Source organism: Neolamprologus brichardi, chromosome 15 (genome assembly GCF_056152115.1).
Source record: "Neolamprologus brichardi isolate AB-2024 chromosome 15, ASM5615211v1, whole genome shotgun sequence".
Taxonomy (NCBI): Eukaryota; Metazoa; Chordata; class Actinopteri; order Cichliformes; family Cichlidae; genus Neolamprologus; species Neolamprologus brichardi.
In genome coordinates, this window is record NC_142118.1 from 34,236,015 (window position 1) to 34,257,594 (window position 21,580).

At 41.0% G+C, this 21,580-nt stretch overlaps 1 protein-coding gene across 10 annotated transcripts in view; it reads left to right on the forward strand.

Moving 5' to 3' along the window:
• The window catches only part of ptprsa (protein tyrosine phosphatase receptor type Sa), a 222,281-nt gene extending 204,507 nt beyond the window's left edge, over positions 1 to 17,774 (forward strand). For all 10 annotated transcript variants that reach the window (XM_087852747.1, XM_087852752.1, XM_087852750.1 and 7 more), the window contains 8 exons: positions 562 to 716; positions 1,533 to 1,818; positions 5,792 to 5,970; positions 6,266 to 6,392; positions 6,517 to 6,642; positions 11,236 to 11,390; positions 14,180 to 14,315; positions 14,705 to 17,774. In XM_087852747.1, the coding sequence (XP_087708873.1) occupies positions 562 to 716; positions 1,533 to 1,818; positions 5,792 to 5,970; positions 6,266 to 6,392; positions 6,517 to 6,642; positions 11,236 to 11,390; positions 14,180 to 14,315; positions 14,705 to 14,773 (1,233 nt within the window). In that variant the 3' untranslated portion in view covers positions 14,774 to 17,774. The remainder of the gene's footprint in view (positions 1 to 561; positions 717 to 1,532; positions 1,819 to 5,791; positions 5,971 to 6,265; positions 6,393 to 6,516; positions 6,643 to 11,235; positions 11,391 to 14,179; positions 14,316 to 14,704) is intronic.
• Positions 17,775 to 21,580: the final 3,806 nt, after the last annotated feature.

Sequence of the window (21,580 nt, forward strand, 5' to 3'; positions counted from 1 at the left end):
AGCCTTTTGCCTCAGGTAGAAGAAACTAACTGTAGCAACAGCATTTATCTGTTTATTAAATGTGTGATCAGCCCCGTGTTTTGGAGGGCCAAGACGAGTGGGGTTCAGGAGGTCCACTTCTTCGCTTCATCCACAATTTTAACTCGGTGAGACAGTCCAGCAAGGACAGGGTTTAAATGATTTCCAAATCAATACAATTTACACAGTCCCGCAGCTTTTCTATTAGATTTACTGTTGAAGCCATTGATGAGCTGCATGTGTCGAAAGCATTTCATCATAGATGATTTTAACCTAAACTATAGTGCATTTTACTCATCAAGGCTACAAAGTGCGACTTTTTATTTGACCTGAAATCCTAGCTTTGTGGTAAGCTGGTGTATCCACTAAATACGTCAGTATGTCAGCTTTCTGAATGTTTTGTGGTCTCACTGTACAACAACTCTCTGTAACAGCCAAGTTGCACCGTTATCAAGACACCATTTGGGTTTATAGACCAACAATAAAGCTACTGAATGACCCAGTGCAAACACAGTGCAACCAGCCTCTCTTTGTGTTATGCAGAATGGTTCGAGTGAGAAGCGGGAGGTTCGTCAGTTCCAGTTCACCGCCTGGCCTGACCACGGCGTACCAGAGTACCCAACCCCGTTCCTGGCCTTCCTCCGTAGGGTGAAGACTTGCAATCCTCCTGACGCTGGACCAATCATTGCTCACTGCAGGTCGGTTTGTAATTTGATTCACTTTTGTGCTTCAAAGGAACCGATGAGTGGTTCTCGCACCTGCCGGTCCCCAAAAATGAAGTCAAGCCCAGCATATGGAAAATCCCAGCTTCAGTAATGCAGTTGTTATTAGGTCATTGTGTGTCCGTGAGCCAACAGAATGGCAGGCTTTACCTGCGTACTTGCTATTATAGGTTACGTAACACACTTTACACCACCGCATACTCTCTTTCCCAAATGACCTCTATCTCTTCTATTTTCAATTGGTCACAGCAGCCTTCTCTTTAATTTATGCTTTATTTCCCTGCTGCCATTCTCTCCACCTTTTTCTTTTCTTCTCTTTCTGTCAAAAAGCCTCAAAAGTAATCCCTTCCCATCTCCTCTGCGTCTCCCATTTCACTCCTTAGCTCTTCCTCCTTTTACGTGTGGTATTTCTCAGATGGCTTATTCAAATTGAAACCTTCCTTTTTGTCAAGATAAGAAGACTTCAGTGAGTCCAAAGCACTACACAATAAAATTGAAATTTGACGGTTTGCTTCGCCCAGTCTCCATCACTGTCCTCCTGTTGTTCTATTTGTCATTTTCCTTCATTGTTTATTTATTTCCTCTCTTAGCTTTCATAGCCTCTCTCTCTTTGCGTCTTCCTATTCAATTATGCAAAGTGTGACTCCACAACAGAGCTTACAGGACTTGCTGTATATAAAACATTATCATGGCACAGTGAATTACACAGAAAATATTCAATGCCAAAACACTCTAAGAAAAAAGAAAAAAAAATGAGTAATTTTGTATCTTTTTTTTTTTATTTTACTCCAGTGCGGGCGTAGGCCGGACGGGCTGCTTCATCGTCATCGACGCCATGCTGGAGCGCATCAAGCACGAGAAGACGGTCGACATTTACGGCCATGTGACACTTATGCGATCGCAGCGGAACTACATGGTGCAGACCGAAGACCAGTACAGCTTCATTCACGACGCTCTGCTGGAGGCGGTGGCCTGCGGAAACACTGAGGTGGCTGCCCGGAGCCTGTATTCTTACATCCAGAAGCTTGCCCAGGTGGAGAGCGGTGAGCACGTCACTGGCATGGAGCTGGAGTTCAAGGTATAGGAAATAAACCTATAAAACCTTAATAACCTTCTGACCATTTTAAGTGCACCATGCACTGAAATTACAGGGTTTTACACCTCGCTTTGTTGTTGTTGTTGTTTTTCATTAATGAGCCCTAACTACATGTACCGATCAACTTTAACTTCTGCTGGGGTCAGGCATGCAAATTATCAGGGAGCCTGCTTGGAGTTTTTCCTCAGAGTCACCTGCCAAGACAGTGGGAAATAACGAGCAGCCATAGATCAATGTCTACATTAACTTTCCTCTCTGTAGTCCTTATCATAACTAAATAATGAAGACGGCACCGGTATGTTTTTCTGACACCTTGTTTTAAGCCACTGTAAGCCTTTTAAATAAGCCTAGCTGCCAGCTTTGTCTTCCCAGCAGTTATTCTGGATGCAAATCCAATTTCATTGCTTTTCATATTTTTCTTCATCATTATTTGCAGTGTGCTTAATTTTTGGTTTCAGTCATTGCTCTTTGCTTTGTGATAATGCGTTTCTTTGTATTTTGATTTGGGGGTTTTTTTGTGTTGTTTTGGTGTTTTTTCAGTGGTTCTTAACTATCAGCATCTGTGTTTCTGACAAGAAGCTGTGAAACTAAATTAGGAGACTAGGAAAGAGACAAATTGGATGGTTGCTGTCACTGCCTGGGTGGGTGGGGGGACTGAAAGAATAACATTTTAGCTGAGTGAAGATGCAGTTCATACAGTGTAGCATCACTGTAGAAGGTATATTTAAACTTGCCTTATTTGAATGGCAGCTATTTGTCAGTTTTTTACGGATGCTGTCCAAGTAACAGGTGACTAAAAAACAAATTTCCTTTACTTTCTTGTGCTTCACTTAAAACGTTTTATCATTTAGGTACACAATGCTATTGAGGTGTAGCATTTTTTTTTCCAGAGCTAGAAAAGAGAAATAAGAAGCCCTTTGCTGTTGGGCCACATTGTTCATTTTTGAGGATTTTGCAATAATATGCTTAGGCTAAGAAATTGGATTTAATCTAGCAGGGGCAAGACAAAGGATTTTTTGGCTCAGAGCAGCACGGATTTTCGGTTTTAAGAAAGAAAAAATTAATGAAAAAGCAGTAGGTGAGAAAGACAGCAAAGCATAGTTTTTACGTACAGAGAGGTGACTAATTAAAGGAAAAACATAAACCCTTGAATCCTGCGATGGGGAGACTGGGTGACTGCTACAGCGGGGGGATATTAGCTGGCATCGTGTACTTTTTCCTTTATACAGCCGTTGCAATTCGTCACAGCCACCGGGCATCAATCTAGCTGACCATCTATGAGACATCGTGGCATATTAGAAAGTGCTCTCCATCACCACCATCAAACATCACATATCTTTTGGAAGAATGCTGCTTGTAGAGTCACTGCCAGTTAATTGAGTTGGGAGGCTTATCCTATAATTTGTCACCCGTCCATAAAGTAAAGTCACCTCAACTTTGGCACACCAGTTAGCATCTGCTGACCTTGGATTACGCACACAGATTCTTGAATCATTCGTCATCGCTTTTCAACAACGCAGCCTTCCTACCAAGAAACAACAACAGTGCCAGTGCGATTAGTCTTTTTTTGGGGGGGCGTCTTCTCACTGGTGCACAACAGTGACGGAAACTCCACCGCCATCTGTATCAGGAAATAATGCTGAGCTGGCGTCAGGAGTCGAACGGGGATTAATAACATCCACCCTGCTGTCAGTACAGAGGGGGTAGGCGTGTGAGGAAAGGGGGTGGTTGAGCTAAGTAATTAATACTTGATGATGACAAATGGAGGTGGAAGGCGAGGCAAGCGGAGGGAGGAACGTTTGGCTAATGAACAAAGGGACGAGTGTATACTAAGTTGGCAGTAAGGAAGTGATTTGACAGAATACTGCACTATAGGCGAGAGTGGGAGGGCACTGTCATTCTCAGGTAGGATACACAGTCACGCAGAGTTAAGCCATAACTGTCGGGAATCCCTGAAGATAATTTTGTCATGAAGTAGTCAGACAAAAATGCTTTCTTGCTCACAGTATGTGCATTTTAATGGAGATTTATGCACATAGCATGCTTGTAGAACGTGTTTGGCAACAGTATGTGGATTACAACATACACACACAACAAAACGCTACTGAGCTACTGGGATAAATTTCAATTTAAATAGAAGCAAGTATGAGTTGGGATTCAGCTGTTTAAATTGGGATCCAAGTCCAAACAAAAATACAAAAATCTTCTCGAGTTATATAGAAACAGTTACATACATATACAAAACTCTCACAAGGCTTTGCATGGCAATGCATAATTAATGCTATCAAAGAAGTACACAATTGGAAAGATAGTATTTACTAGAAATAAACCGAAAACCTATGATCTAATAGATAGTAAATGTACTAAAAAGAATAAATATGTGTGAATCTGTAGTGATAGTAGTGCCAGATGGTATTTAATATTGGTATTTAATATTCTCAGACCCTTGTATTTTCTATTACAGGGTTCTGACTTCCCATTTAGATTTGGTTATGTCCAGGGAAGCTTACTGGGGATGGTCCTACGGCGTTTTTGGTCACAGTGCTTCTTTAAGCTCTAGTTTCTGATACATAACCAAATATATGTTTCGGTGCAACATGCCAAATGGAATGAAAACTGACCAGATATGCTGTACTATAAATGGGAAGGAGCTAGTATGAGGTGAAGAGATTGAGGCTGCCAGGTCTGGCTCAGTTCCCTTCACCCTCTGTGGTGTAGCTGAGGGCCTCTTTAGCACTGCCAGGCCACCTTAAGCCTTTCCAGGTGCCTCTGTGAAACACAGATCAAAAGCAAGACAGTAGCAAGGGATAAAGGCATGGGAGGAGGAGGAGGCAAACACTGGATGGACTCCAAGAAGCCACTGATAGAGAGCTGCTGGTGCTATACGAGGGGGGAAAGAGAAAGAGAGACCGAGAATACTCTAATTGGAAGAGAAAATGGAAAGTTAGAGCCGGTTTGCGCACACATACAAGGATGAACACACTGACTTTTTGTATTTTGACAAGTATTGGGAGCTGGAAAGTCTAGAAAATATATTCACATCCCGCCTTCTTTTTCACCGGGGTTAGTTGCAGCTCATCTCTTGTCACGTTCTCATTTCTTGTGATGCTGCTGGTGTTTTCAGCGCGCCGTGCGTTCTGTCTGAAAGGGGTCCTAAACCATCTGACAAGGGTATCTTCTGTTTGCTTGCTAACGAGCAAGAACACACACACACACACACACACACACACACACATATTCTTTGTTGAGACGTCGAAGCCAAAAGGAGGAGATCATAGGACTTGCTGACCCACAAACTCGCGCTGAGATCCTTATGACGGTGATGATGTAGCAGTACGGCATTTTCATTTTGATCATTATGCAGCGTGCGTGCGTGTTTGTCTTTCTGAGCATCCCTATGTGAGTCTATGTTTTATGCACACTGCCATTATCAAAGCTGCGACTGACCCACTTTTAGGCAAGTTTTCTGTTTCATACAGGCTTGATCCAGAGGCTTGTTAGTCTGGGTGTGTAGCGTATTTTCCGTCATTTTATCTGACCCTCCAGGACCTCACAAGTTGCAAACGGGAATAAAGTTTTGAATTGCTTTCCGATAAATATATTCCTGATAAACAATGTCCTTTGAAGCGGTGGCATCGTGGGTGACAGATCAGATTAGATTAGGTCTTTTTTATTACTTTCTGCAATTGATATTCTCCACTTTCTAGCTATCTTGCACCTGTCTTCTTCATCCTCTCCTGCTCTTCCTTTCTCCCTTTACTTCTTTCCTCTGCAGTGCTACCTTCTCACATTTCTCTGCTTTTAATCTTTATTCTCCTCCTCTGCATCGTTCATTGCAGTCTTACTAAATGTCTCTTTTTTTAACACTATACTATATTTTTACCTTAGTCTGTACTGTTACTGTTATTGCTTATCCTCTGGTATGTTAAACTATCCCTCTGTCTTCCCCCAACAGCGTTTGGCCAACTCCAAAGCCCACACGTCGCGCTTCATCAGTGCCAACCTTCCCTGCAACAAGTTCAAAAATCGGCTGGTTAACATCATGCCCTACGAGACCACTCGTGTTTGCCTGCAGCCAATCAGAGGCCTGGAAGGATCTGACTACATCAATGCCAGCTTTATTGATGGATACAGGTAGGAAGAGTTGAGATGGTTTATTTCTACTGCAAGGAAACATCTTGATTGATCAGAGACATATATTACATGGAATAAAGAAAATGAGAGATATATTCATTCTATTTTTGTATTTTTTCCTCATAGCAGTCATGTAATTAGGTTTATTATTATGTAAAAGCAATCATCAAGTTTACTTATCGTCCACAAGTTTGTGTCGTATGGTTGATTTTGTTTTTCCCTCTCTGAATTTGCATCAGTGGTGTTTACAGTTAATTACTCAAGTAAACATGGTGTGACTTTACTGTTTAAACAGGCAACAGAAAGCCTACATTGCCACGCAGGGCCCTCTGGCGGAGACTACAGAAGACTTCTGGAGAATGCTCTGGGAGAACAACTCCACTATTGTAGTCATGTTGACCAAACTTAGAGAGATGGGACGGGTACGACGCTGATTTATGTTATTTATCTGTCTCTTTTTGCTTAAAAATTAAAATAATTTAAATCAAAATGTAAAACGCCATAAAAAATTCCACTAAAAGTCATCACTTTTTTTTTTTCAAACAGGAAAAATGTCACCAGTACTGGCCTGCTGAGCGCTCTGCCAGGTATCAGTACTTTGTGGTAGATCCCATGGCAGAGTATAACATGCCTCAGTACATCCTCCGAGAATTCAAGGTCACAGACGCCAGGGTAAGAGGGGGTCCTTTGGCGGTTTGGGAGGGTTAAATAGGGCGCAAGATGAATGAATGAATGCAAAATATATAAATACAATACATTACACCCTTGAAAAGCCTACATAAACACAGAGCCTGTACATATTTCCACACTGTAGCCTACATGTTGTATTTTTTCTGTTCAGCGGCTTTTGTTGTTGACGCTGGGGCGCAAATCTGAAATCTGCCCATCACACCTTAAAAGAAAACTTTGTACTAAATTGCTGTCAGCACTCAATAGATATTCAGCTGCAGTTTCTTTGTGTCAAAGAGCAAGAGGGACTTTTTCCAGTCTTCTTCTTTATGCTTTTGTTCATCAGAAGTTGTGCGCCAATGCCGCATTTTTAGCCTCCTCAAAAGACTAAAAGTACAAGAGTGTAAAAAAAAAGATGTTATAATTTGGACAGATGCGCCATCAACAACTCACTGAGGTGTTGGAAATGTCAAAGATTTAGCAAGTTGAGTAAAACTAGGCCACGTAAACAGAGAAACATCGCAGTCTCGTCATATTTATCCCAAAAACCTTCCTTAAAAGAGTTTTTTTCTGTTTCTATTGTGAGATAGATTTCCATAAAGTGTTTCACTACCGAACTGACTTTTCTCGCCCTGAACTGTTAAGAAGCTACTCTGCTCTTTTGTAGTTATCTCTTTACCTCCGATAACATTTCTTTTTTGGTCAAATTAGGTCAGACAGTTCAAAGGAGCAACAGTAGAAATCTAGCAGAGAGATGAAAATCTCCCGTCTCGTTGCCAAACAGGCTGATATACCCATTTCCCAGGCATCATCCTGTTGGTATTAAAGCAATTAAGGCAACTCAAAGACTCGCGCGCTCATGCCGATCTCCTTTCCTCTGTATATTTCTATTAGTTCATGCGCACAAGTTCAGATATCATCTTCCAAAGGCTCTGATAGATTAAACACACTAGCCGTGCCTGCTTTTTCTAATTCTTCATCCCATATTTAGTGACTGGAACAAAACTGTAGAGGTTATCGCCGTGAGTGTGACGATGTTCGTGCACAGTTTCGTTAAGATTGACCCAGTCGTTTCGGAGTAGCTTGGATACACACAGATACATATGCATACATGCGCTACCATCGTTTTTGTAAGAAGAATGCATATAAAGTATGAGATTGCTCTAACGTGCATGCAAACACGATGCCCCGAGGTCTGGTCAGTGCTGCTTTTCTTTTCGAGGATTCTCAAAGGGGACTCAATCATCAAAGCAAACAGTGTTAGCAAACAGGCAGTCAAAGCTTATCACACAGTTAGGAAAACAAAGCGGAGAGATGGAGCGGGTGATAGACCGGTCTGTGCTTTCAGGCCGCGCGTGTGTGTCGATCTGTCATTCTCGACCCCATATTGCTGATTGTGTATGCACTTAAAAGTGTCTGTGACCTGGGCTTACCCTGCTATTGCACAGATCACATGTACATGTTTGCCTGTTTTGTATATGTATGACTGTGTGTGTGTGTGTGCACACAGCTGTGTGTGTTTCTCTCGCATGCCTCTGCGCAGTAATAGCATAGACTCCACGCCTCAACACTCACATCTAGCGAGCCAGTCACGTATTTAATCACACAATTTGACACGGCGCGTGGGCCCTCAGGTTGTGTGTTAAATTTTGCTCTCCCCCCCCACACACCCCACCCTTCTTTCTTTCGCGTGCTTAGTTTATTGTGTTGTTGTCTTTGCCCCTCTTTCATTTTTAATCCCCCTGCTGAGGCTAAATGTTTTTGAGATGGAAAAACAAAGGCAACACAAGAAAGAAAACATGCAATGCGTCATAAAACAGGGAAAGAGACATGAGGTGTTTTACAAAGAGAGCTGGTATACGGGGCCTGACTTATTCGATTCTAAATCACTGTATATGTCAAGCACAATAAATGTACAAGAGTACCCCTTGGCAGCAGCGATGCAGACGCACATCAGCAGCACGTATAGTCCCATGTGACAATAGGCAGATTATTTAAATCCTTTGACATATAGTAACAACGTAAAGTATACATGCTCAGCATAGTCACCGTCTGAACGGGGGGGTGGTTAGCTGTTGGCAAAAGTCAGAATAAATCAGTAAGAATGTAGGACAGCTCCCATCCATGATGGTTAGAGACCCTCAGGTACTTGTTTACTTCAACACATTTGACATTTACCATCAATTCTGCTCAGTATGATTTTTGTCATTTATGACATGAAGCATGTTGCATGTCTTCATTGCATCTTGTTCTTTACATACACCATGCTGCAGTTTCTTCAACGGTATTGGGGAAAATTATAATTTATTATACCACCTGTGATTTTCAAAAAAAAAAAAAAAAACACAGATATTTTTGTAATCTTTCAATAATGTCTTTAAAAGTAAAAATGCTATTTTCATTTAAAAAAAAAAAAAAAATGAATTAGCCTTTTTATACCCCAAATTTGAGTGGACTTTGCTGAGACATCAAAAGTTAATCAGGCATTTTTCTGTCCAGAAATGCAAGTAAATAATTTGCCATCTTTATCAAAAAATAATAATGTTTTTTATTATTTTTCAGCTTTTTTTTTAATCAATAAATTTAAAATTGGTGGATAACAACGATAATTAGAGTTTAGCATACAAAAACAATGATTACTGGTGGATTAACCATTACAGAAACATACAAATGATTTTGTTATTACCAATAAGGTTCATTTAGGGCAGCTGTGGTATAAAGCTTACACTGGGTGGTGACCTAATAAACTGGTTAAACACTGTACATGTGCACTGACTGTTAGCTTGAAGCTAACTACTGACTGACACTTTTAATTTACTCAGATGAAGAAGATGTTATTGCAATGTTATTCTTTTTCCCAATAACATAATTGAGAATTTGTCTCTTTTAACATTTGTAACAAACTTCAAATGTCAAATTTACTCCAAACTAATTTTAGAATCAAGTTTAGTTAGCAGCTAATAGCAGGATTTCCAAAAACAATAAATAGTTTACTTGCCAACTGAGTACTCAACCAATTGTGCTTCCGCCATGTGTGTGAAAAAAATCTATAGAGAATTTGCGAGAATGACACTTCATATCCGAGCTGAGGTCTGCTGTGCTGAGAAGTGAGAAACAACTGGAAAAATGAACACCTGGTTGTCTTAATTACTGGTGGCATCAAGCGGAGAGCTTGTCTCTGTGAAAATGCTCGTCTGCTCGCCGGCTTTCTCGAGCACTGTGCTGTCTCTGAGACAACATCAAAAGAAGTTTCTTTACAAGGACACGAGTATCGACTGTGCATTCTCAGAGTGGATAATCAGCTCTCTCATAATAAAGCAGATCCCGTCGTTCTCCTCCTGCGATGCCACTTCATTGGATAAAAAAACTATTCAAATGTGTTTGTTTGCACTGCAGTTGAAGCAAATGTAGTTGCCTCACCATTACAACAAGGTTGTAAGAATCAATAAAAGATTAAGTTGTCAAGGTTGACATTTTTCGAACATGCACGTCATTGTGTCAGGGTTTTTGTTTCCAATTTTCATCCTCCAATCCCGCCTTCTTTTCCATAAGTCCTTCTCACTTCTTACATCCCTCCTCCCTCCCTCTCCGTGCTCATCCATCAGGTTGCTCTATTGATCGCATCTCAGGATTATCTTATTCAACTTGGTGTCTAGGAGAAGACGCTTGTCATGGCAGATGCACTATTGATTAGCTATAACTAGGACCTACTTGTGACACACACACACGACTGCGCGCTGTGAACACAATAAGGAAGAAAATGGAAACAGTTGGGCTTGAGTAAGAGAGGACACACTGTCCCTCTGTTGTGAGCAGTGTGTGTGTCACTGTATCAGCAGGTTTAGTCTTATACAGAAAAAAAGTCATTTAAATGCATATGTAATTAGTGCAAAGGCGTTTTTTTGCTTTCAGTTTGTCCTCTGTGTGGATGTACATAACTTTGTCCTTTTTTCTCAAGAATGCAATGTCTCAGAAATGCCTTAAGGGATTTTCTTCAAGTTTGTCTTTAATGTTCACCAGAACCCAAGGTCACTGTGACCTCTCTCAGCCATAGCTTAAGAATTCATACGCTAATAATGACAACATTTCAAGCTGCTGTCTAATAGAATAAAATGATAAAATCATGACATTTTATATCCAAAAAGGTCACAATTTTACTCCAGTATCAAAATGTTCTGCAAAAACACTTCTCCCCTTCTCAAAAAGAGAGAGAAGGGGAGATTGTAACCATATTTCACATTTGGTTTCGTGCTGCATTGGTCACACTGATTATGGATGCCCGTCTTAAACTTTTAGTTCTGTCAGAATCACTTTTCTCAGCCACACGTGTGAACAAATGTTCTTGCATTTAACTCTTATTGAACCTACGCGACAATTCGATGGACGCACAGCAGAGAACGACAAAAACAAGGCTTTACAAATTCAAGTCAAATCTATTTCAATCTCTTTCGATCCTTCTATTAGTAGTGCATTTATTCTGCATAGTTGTTGGTGGAAGGATACTGATACTGTGCAATTGTTGGTGGGAACTGTCGCCATTTAAGATAACCTTAAATGTATCTTTGCTGCTCACCTCATTTTCTCTCTGTTTTGCAGGATGGCCAGTCCAGAACAGTAAGGCAGTTCCAGTTTACTGATTGGCCAGAGCAAGGCGTGCCCAAATCGGGGGAAGGATTCATTGATTTTATTGGCCAGGTGCATAAAACCAAGGAGCAGTTTGGGCAGGATGGCCCAATCTCTGTCCACTGCAGGTAATGTTGTCATGTGCATTATATGGCTTGTATATTTTATTTTATATTAGTAATTGTTTTCCTAAAAAGAGATGAGTTGTCGCCTGCTTTGCCTCAAACCGGTCTCTGAAGACATTCTTCTCTTCTTGAAAGCGATATAAGTCTCAAGACAAGATTAAATCTCTTCTTAAGATGGTTATTGTTTTGCAGCAGAGCTCCTCCTAAGGCGCAGCTCTAACAACATCCCTCCTCTCCTCTTTGCCAAGCGCAGTGCACTACCTCAGCACCTCCACGGGCCCTTCTCTTTCATAATTGATAAGCCTCAGATGTGGCTTGGCATTTGCAAGGAGAAGACATATGAAATGATACAGCCATTCTTTTGGGGGTTTTACGATCACTGCGTGGTGCATTTTTATCACCTCCGGTGTAGTTTCCAAGGTAACTTTCACCATTAACTCGAGATGCTGTATGCAGGTAGTAATTGATATTTGGTAGTGGTCACCAGCAGAACGTCAGATTATTAATATTCATAACCCTAAGTGGGATCCGTCTGAATGACTTGTTATTCTCAGTAGCCAAATGAGGACAATCTTTGGTCAAGCTTTGGTTCTGTATACGCTGCGAGACTAGCAAAGACGGAATGTATGTCTCGTATATGATCTCCGACACACTTTTTTTAAACGTTTGATTGGCATTCAGCTCCAAGGATACAAATGGGCGAACACTAATAATTCCCTTGCTGTCTCTTAAAAATGCTTTACCTTTGGAGCAGAATAGGTGTCACTTTTGCGCCACATTTCTACTGCAAAGGGGCCATGACATCATCGAATGTAGCATAACGTCCTTTGGATTAAAAAGCAATGATGTCACCAGCCATCAAATGACCCTCTGGGAGTTGTCTCGGAGTTGTGTCAGGCTAGCACCACTAAGACTGAGTTATTCTACCCCTCTGTGAAGCCTTTATGGGAGTGCTGTCCTTAAAGTGAAAGGCCTGGTTATTGCAGGACTGGAGTAATGCACAAGAATGCATTTAGCGCCTAAATAAGTGATGTATCTCACCAAATGCGGTCCTGATTTTGAGGCGTGCGCGCAAGTAAACACAGCAACGTGTTTTATGTCATTAGAGTTCGATGATATTAATCAGGGAATCATTTTGCACCGATGTGTATCTCGAGTAGTTGAGTCGTAATAGTTGTTGGCTGCATTATCTGTCAGGATTCTAGCTACCTCCTTTCCCATCTAATCATTGTAGCCCTCTCAACTTTCTCCATCCCTCCTCCTTCAGGCTTAGTCGTTTCCGAGAGTAGAGCTTATAGCTTCCTTTTCTCTTACTCTTTCGTCTTCTGTCACCCGCCTACCCCGTTCGTCAACTGCCTGTCTGTTTCTTAATCCTCGCTCTCTCGCGCTTCCTCTCCGTCCATCCATTCTCCCGCACCTCTTTTCTTTTATTCTTCTCCCTTCCTCCTCAGCGTCTATCTAATAGACCCATATGCTTTTTGTCATTAATTGCCTGATTACTTCCCGTGAATGGGGACACCAAATCCTCTCAGTCTGCAGTGGCTCGGCGAGCCTTCAGATTTGGAGAGTCGATCTTCCTGGGGAGTGGGAGAGGTTGAGAGAGTGAGAGAGAAAGAGAGGGGGGGGGGGGGGGGGGGAGCTCTGAGTGAGTTTAAGAGCCCATGTGACAGTCTGTGACTGACTCCCATAAAGAGGCTTTGGGTGGGCTGAGAGATACTGCAGTGTGGGGGTGATTAGGCTCCTGTTTCTTTTTTCATTTAATGGCGTCAAACAATACCAAGTCATCCTTTGTCTCAAGTGCGCCGTTTTCCTCCAGCAGACACGCGCAAACTTGTCAACGAACTCACGCACAAGTCAAAAAAGTGTCTCCCAGCAGCCGTCACTTCCACTCTCCATTCAGACAAAATAGCATCAGAGGCTGGAAGAAGCCCAAATAAATCTGTTGTCATATCAATTATTGTTCCATTGGTGAAGTGGAAGTCATTTCACAGCAAAGCAGCTTAGAGAGGCAGCTCTCAAGTATTTCAGGATCTGAGTTAAGACTCGGGCTGTATTTCTGGAGAGCAGCAGAAGGCTGAGTTTTTCGACACATGGGAGGAGGGACTTAATGAGACAAAATGTTTGCTTGGTCGCTTGTGTGCGACTCGAAATGTGCGCCTATGTGTCCTTGGGCTTGTGTGTGTGTGTGTTAGACAAGAATGTGGCCACAATATGTAAGTGGATTCACGATGTTCTCACATGCAAATTGCCTCCTTTGCTACTGTCACTGGTGTTTTACCATGGAGCAAAATGTCCAGCTGTGGAAGTTTGCTTCCTCTAAGTGGTTAGAGCTTCCAGTGTGCAGAGTATTTTTAGCTCTTTGCAGTCACTGTCTCCCACAAAATGCTGCATGCGACACGAGAGAAAGGCGCAATTTACAAAGGCACCACCAGGGTGGCTGTAGCTCAGGTGGTAGAGCAGGTCATCTACTGATCGGAAGGTTGGTGGTTCGATCCCTGGCTTCCCCAGTCTGCATGCCAAATATCCTTGGGCAAGATACTAACCCCAAATTGCTCTCCGATGCATCCATCGGAGTATGAATGTGTGTGTGAATGTTACCTTAGAAAGCACTTAGAAAAATGTGCTTGTGCGAATGGGTGTGAATGGGTGAATGTAAAAGTTGTGTACAGCGCTTTGAGTGCTCAGAAAGAGTAGAAAAGCGCTATATAAGAACCAGTCCATTCACTCGCTGTGTGCACAAGGCGTGCTTTACATCTTTCTGAATACACTTTTTTCTCTTTTTGTGTTTGCAGTGCTGGCGTGGGCAGGACCGGAGTCTTTATCACCCTTAGCATCGTCCTGGAAAGGATGCGTTATGAAGGTGTGGTTGATATCTTCCAAACGGTGAAGATGCTCCGAACACAGAGGCCAGCTATGGTCCAAACTGAGGTGAGAAGTCACAGAGTCACGCACAATAACATACACTGCTCCTTATTTGGATAGACTTGTGGAATTTTAAAAGACCACCAATAAGCTATTAAACCACTTTTGGGTGGGTGTCTTCATCCCCATAAGGTCTATTATTGGTTTCCTGGTCTTCCTGTGTGAAAATGGGTAAATGCAAAATCAAGTTATATAAAAAATTTTTGCTCATGCCAATCTAGGCTTTCTACTTAGGTATAGGATCTATAGAATGATCTTGTCAGGACATGCTCTGCCTCAGCAAATTGCGAAATTTACTGCAAGTTGAAATTGTCTGAAAATTGTGTCATTAAACTCCTGGTGAGGTGTTCTAATGCAATTTGTTATGCGTCTGTCTGTTTTTTTTCCCTCCACAGGATGAGTATCAATTCTGCTATCACGCAGCTCTGGAGTACTTAGGAAGCTTTGATCACTATGCAACGTAAAAAGCCATCTCCCCCCCCTCCCCCTCCTCTGAATCCTGTTGCCCCCCCACCCCCACCTCAACAGCCTCTTGAGCCATAGGAACTAAAATTTAAAACGACAGCAAACAACCACATCGCCACCGCCAATTCAGCCGCATCAACCAGGATCTCCTAGATTTTTTTTTTTTTTAAGACAACACCCGGTCCAACCAGTTCAGAGTCCAATTTGACTTTTCACATATGCCACAAGGAAACTCAAGAAAATTGTCCATCATCTCAAGAAAAGAAGATCCTCGGCAGGGGAGGAACCAGATGCTGTGGCTCAAGATGTGGGGCGGGTTTTGATCAAAGTGTCAGACTGCTTACCTTACCTCAAGTGTTTCAATGTGGAGGACATTGTTAACATTCGTGGACGTTTATCTTCTCAAAAAATATCTTCGTGACACAACAGTAACAAGCGACAGATGACGAAGGAAAAGGAAGGCAAAAAAAAAAATACAAATAAAAATGTAAAAAACACTGAGAAGCAGATGGATGTAGCCAAGACTTGGTGACTATCTTGTTTTTTGATATGCTCGGGTGTAAAAGGGGTTCAAGTATTTCCATCAACACAGTGTGTGAGTAATATTGTGCGAAATGAAGAAACTGGTTGCCTGCATAAAAGATTTATCAAGCTGTACAAAAAAAATGAAACAAAAGAAACAGAAAAGGACAAGTTCACTCACATTTGGCACCAAATCCTTCAAGAAAACCTAAAGTTTTTACAGTATTTTGTGTGGGATAACACTCGACTATTAAAGCGACTTCTTCTCGAGCACTAAGAGCTAAAAGAAGACACTTTTTGGTTTTCTTGCAGTTGTGAGGATGAAAACAGCGACACGTTTCTTAAAACGTGCTAATTGCATCAGTTGTGAATTCGTGTGAAATCAGTATCCTCAGCCAAGTAATCGCAGGAATGTTGCAACGCGCCAGTATATTAACAGTGCAAAGATCAGTCACCGGATAAAAGTCTCGCCTGCTGCACGAAGCTTCCGCCGCGTCGTCTTGCGTGCAGCCAAGGTGAGACAAGCGGCAGCCGTGTCCCGTGATTTTTCTTTCTTTCTTCTGTTTTTTAAACAGTCGCTCCTGTCTTTGGAACCACTACATTGTGGGGCTGCGGTTTCAACATCCACGGTTTTGAACAAGAGATAAACCTGGTGGGGGGGGGGAAGGCTTTGGAACAAAAATGGAACAACCAAACAAGGATTGCCGCAAAAGTGAGGGCTCTCTTTGTGTACAGTGACCAACGCTCATCGTCATCCTCCAGAACTTTGTCTAATGAGGAATTATCTCGTTTTTCAGTTTTTTTTTTATTATTATGATTTTCTGTCAAAACCAAACATGCTGCTTATCTCGTGTACGCTGTACGTGTGACTTTGGAAGGAGAGGAAACTGATGAATCAAAGATGCCATCTCTGATAACTGGCATGACTGAAAGCGCATCCACTTGACGTCATCGTCCACGCCTCCTTTTCCCCTCCCTCTCGCCCAGCCTCCTCTATAATCATCTATATCATTGTATAAGACGCTCAAGTGGCAAAGGCCTGCTGCAGTTACCAAGCTGCACATTAATGTGGTTGAAAAATTGGCCTTTAGTTCCACTGTTTGTGTGTTTTGGTGACAGGTGGATACATTTAAACAAAAAAAAAACAACAAAAAAAAAACCAGATGCTTTGGTATTTGCCCTCCGTTTTCAAGGTGACGTCTCTGTGGGTGACACAGCCAGACCAAGGAGCCATGATGGATCTCGACGCTGCGACGCGTTCCTGAAACAGTACAAGTTACTTGCACATCCCCAAACGAAAAAAAGATTAACTTTAAACGTATTACCCCCCCGCCAACCCCTCCCTACTCTCCCCGAACAACTGCAGGTCGACACACTAGTGTATGTTGTGATTTAAAAAGAAAAATCAAGCTTTTGAGATCACCGGGTTTTCATTTCGAGAACAGCGCTTTGGTATACGCGAGCGTTACGGATCCCGCGCAGGTTTCCGGTGGGTGTGCACAAAAGCCGGAGCGATGGACAGAACTGTGTGTAATCTTTTCTTATTTCCAAAAAAGCCTTATTGTTATTGTAACATTACGAAAACATTAATGTTGTATTATGACGACTTATTTTACACTACATAGTTGACTTTTTATTATGTTTTTGGTTGGGTTTTTTTTTTCTTTTCAGTTTAGTTTTCTAACAGATGTTGTATCATTTTTTAAAATTAGCAGGAAAAGAGAAAAGCTTATCTGTTCATATTATGTTTAAAGACATTCTATTTTTTCACTGTAGAAATGTTAAGTATAACATGGCTGTGTGCTTGTGCGCATATATGTATGCATTCATGTGTACTGCGCACTCACACATTCATATATATTTAAATGCAGAATATGAAGATATATCCAAACCTTAGTATGAATTATATGTTTCTCCTCATCATCTTTTTTTGTTTTTTAAACATGTCAGTTCTCATGCTTGAAAATATGATTTTATTTCATTTTGTTTTTCTTTGTGTGTGTGTGTTTTTTTTAATATATACATACATATATATATATAAATATATAATCTTAGAGACCTTGTGTGTTTCTTAATGGAAGCTGAGGGAAGCACTACGCCTGAATCCTCTGCCTCCACTCACCATTGCTCTTCTACCTGAGGGTAGAACCTGTGCCGATGAGGAGATGCCATTTTTTATTTCAATTTTTTATTTTTTTGTCGTTTTTTCTTTTTCTTTTGAGCAACTGTTGATGAAGTGATCTACAAAATATCAATCAAATATTTCAAAACTGACGATTTTTTCTTACCTATATAGGACCAACTTGACGAACTGTATCTTGTATGATCATGGTCAGGCTATGACCCTCGCAGTTTAAGAAAATCCTCTTCAAGTTCTCTTTTCTTTTTTGAATTTTTCAGACATAATGTGGCCATTCATTTTGTTAGATATCCACTATGATCTAGAGTATACCTGTAAATAAACAAATATATAGATTATATGTATTTGTATCATTTGACCTTCAAGATCTCATACTTTAGGTGGAGACAGAAATACAAAAATCAAAGTCCTTCTCCCATCCTGGTGGTTGTAGAGCCTGCTTTCTGAAACCTCTCTTCTCCAGTCCTTCCTCCCTGGTCTTTAATTACCACTCACTTTTCTTCTGACTTTAATTTCCCCTGCTAGCAGTTGAAATGGGAAACATGCCAGCCTCTGTTCTCACACCTATAGCCTCAAAGAGAGCACGAAATCAGCACCAGTGATCTGCTGGTATAATTTAACCAAGCCTGGGAGGTTAGTCCTTTCTGTCAACTATTTGAATTGTTAATCAATCATTATTTCAAGGACCCGTTACATTCTTATTCTAGGTGTAAGGCAGAGTGGAGCAACTAAAGGGTGTTTTTGAAAAAGAAATATTCTCTTAAAATAATTATCAAACAAAAGATTAATCACCAAGGTGTAAATTCTTAAAGCCACAGCTACGGTAAAAACGCTGGAGGCATCCTTCATTCCTTATCACTTTCCACAAAACCCCCAGAAGATGTGCAACTGTTCAACTACCTAAAATGCCAAGGTGTTAATCCATAAATATATCATTAGCTGAGAAGCAAATACAGCTATGCTAAAGGCCAGACATGGTTCAGTTCCAACATGACACGTTGATTTATTGTCTCCCCGGTGCATTTTTTTAAGCCTTGAACAGAACCATACTGTTTTTCTCTTTGGTTTTTGTGTTTTTTTATTTGACCATGCTTCATTTTGGGATGCAGAAAGAAATCAGGACTCAGTGAAAGATAGCAGAGTGATGCAACCAAGGAAAGACCGAGACAACCAAAAACGTGCTGCAAATTCACATTTCCAGCATGTCATTTCTGAACAGTGGGAACCTTGAGATGTTTCATAATGAACTCAAAGCCTAAGATGAAAGACTCTGGAATTCAGTGAGGCTGACGAGAAAGGGCCCAGGCCAAACCTGAAACCATGGAAGTCTTTCAAAGCTTGTGCAATGTGTTACGTTTTTTTTGACTTAATGTGAAGATGTTAGCCTTTTGAAAACAAACCGCCAAATTTGCAGGAGTATGTTGAATATTTCAGGGGAAGAGGGGAAATAACAAAAAGATGAACCCTAACTTAATAAATAAAATCAAAATAACAGAACGTATACAGTACGACAAATTGGAAAAAATAAAAAAAACAACCCAAATTCAGAAAAATACTTTTTTTGTATGAGGGCCAAGTGCTATCACTTTCAAACTGTTACTTCTAACTGAAACAATAATTGGTTTAAAGCCACTGTGTATGTAGATATGTTGACTTTGTATTAAAGAAATGTTGTCTGAAAATCATTTTGCATGTGTTTCTTGCTGGTAAGATTGGTTACAGCATGGATATCTCTCCTCCTGTCTTATTGTCTGCCTACAGTATTTCCCCATCTGTTAATATGCAAATTTCTGGTGAGAGTTCTTTAGCTATGATACTTGAAGTACATCAGCACTTACTTTGTGCATCATACATCAGACTGGAACTTGCACTGAAAAAAAAATCTGTTCTATAGGACGAGTGATGAAAATCACAGATGGTGCGCATCGTTTGTTGATAGATGGCTTGATTAGCTTCCTCCTATATTTATCCACCAGCCTCTCTGCAAACACATCCCAGTGTGTCCTTAAGCTCCTCTTCAAGCTTGATAAATGCCATGCAGACAGGCTGATATTGGTGCAGAGGTAAACCCTTACCTGGTGGTATTTACTCTCTAATCTGTCCTCTTTGGGTATCGGCTAACCTCGAAGTGATGCTTCTGGAAATCAAAGGGTGTGTTGGTCCCAGACCTGACTGTGTTTGCCTTAAAGATATTGCTTTAGATTACAACCTGCAAATTGCAGCGTGTGATTATTTGGTATTTGCACGGTATCGGCACGGTAATATTTGTAACAATAACTCTAGCGAGACAAAAAAGGGAAGAACAAAGAGGTTGGGGAATGAGGGGGTAGCTACACCCAAATTAATTACAATCTTAATATGATTCATTTTTCAACATTTTTTCTCATTTTGTTTTTGTTTTTTAATCTTTTTTTTTCCCCTGAGGAGTAGGAATGACGAATCTCAAAGGTAATGGGAGTGAATTAGTTGCAAATTCGACAGTATGCCATGTGTAGTGTGTATTTTATTTTATATATATGATGAATTTCAGAAGTAGTAGCATGCATAGTGTATAGTCATCTGCATTTTTTGTGCATTAAAGCAACCTCTAATGACTTTTTCAAGATAACGATACTGTAAATATTTAGAATACATAAACTGTATTTATATTTTAATTTTATACTTTATATTTTAAGCCTTGTATTTATTCCTTTGTGTGCACCTGTAACTAGAAATGTGTTGGTTGTTGGGTTTTTTACACTGAGCTATAGATCTAAACTTCAATGAGTTTACAACTGTGAGCTATCGGAGTGTTTCAAATTGGCAAAAATCTGCCTCTCCTAAGACTTCGCTCTTCACGCCATGTTGGATTCACCTGTAAATTAGATGCCGCTGCATCATCGTCTCAACCTGTGACAGCCACTAAAGCATTGTCATTTATTAAATGGTAATGTACGCAGATTTACAACCCGCTTCAAGGATGATGCTACTAATTGTGCGCCGGAAGAGCTGCTTCAGTCCATCCCTTACTAATAGTGGCGAGCCAGCAGACCAAGTGTGAGGGTAGGCAAGGAAGTGAATTAGGGTGGCGATTATGCAGTGATTCAGACAGCAGCTCATTAGGACCCAGCTAAGCAAGCAATCAACGAATCGATGTGACAGTGGACCCAAAAGCCACAGAAATTTGTAATAAATGGCAAAGCGATAAATTGGATTATCCACAGCCCCGTGGCCAAGCTCTTTCTGTTGCAAATGACAAATCAATCCAATCACGCCACGAAAAAAGCTAAAGAACCACAAAAACGGGAGGGAGGGCCTCGAGTTGCACCGGCTGTGGAGGTTATCTGTCTGTCAGATGCGTCTTGTTAAGGTTGTAGTTTTCCAGAGGTCATTTCTGTGTGATATTCAGGGCTCTAAAAAATTCATGGCCAGCCATTAGGTGTTTATGACCACCTTTTATAACTGGAGATTTAGTGACATTTGAACTTGTGCCAGAGCAGTAAAGGTGTCAGAGGGCTGCCATGTCACATGCCTGCTGAACCGACAGGACGAAGGCAGAGCTGCTTTCAGATGTTAAGGATGTAAAAGAGCAGAAAAGGAGAAATGATTAATAGAAATGAGGCAGCAGCAGGATCCCGTCTTAACTCTGTTTCATTTCTTGTATTGTAAGCACAAGAGATGGATCTGCTCCATCAACCTGTCAAATCATCACCGCTGAATGCCACGACCATGACTGGAGTGCTGGATGAAGAAACACTGACATGACATTGATGGACAAAGATGAGCAGATAGATGAGTTATAAACATTAAACCTGTTCAAACATGTCAGCACACAGCTGGCACCAGTTTTGTGGAAAGATACAAAAACATCACACTTCAAATATTGTATTAAATAAACCAGTATTTTTGTCAAAGGACTTTGCTGCCATCTGCAGGATAACATAAGATGGCACCATCTGGATAACACTAAAGAGCTGTTTCCATTCAATTAAATCAGAGATCCACATTGATAGATGGTGGATTGGAATGTATTGTCCTCTCCAGAGGCTTTTTCTATGCTAACTAGACCATTATGAGCTGCTGCTTAGCAATAACTCGCTCTATTTTAAATGCATCTACATGTGGGATCCGTGCATTCATACAAATACTAACAGTTTTAGTTGCA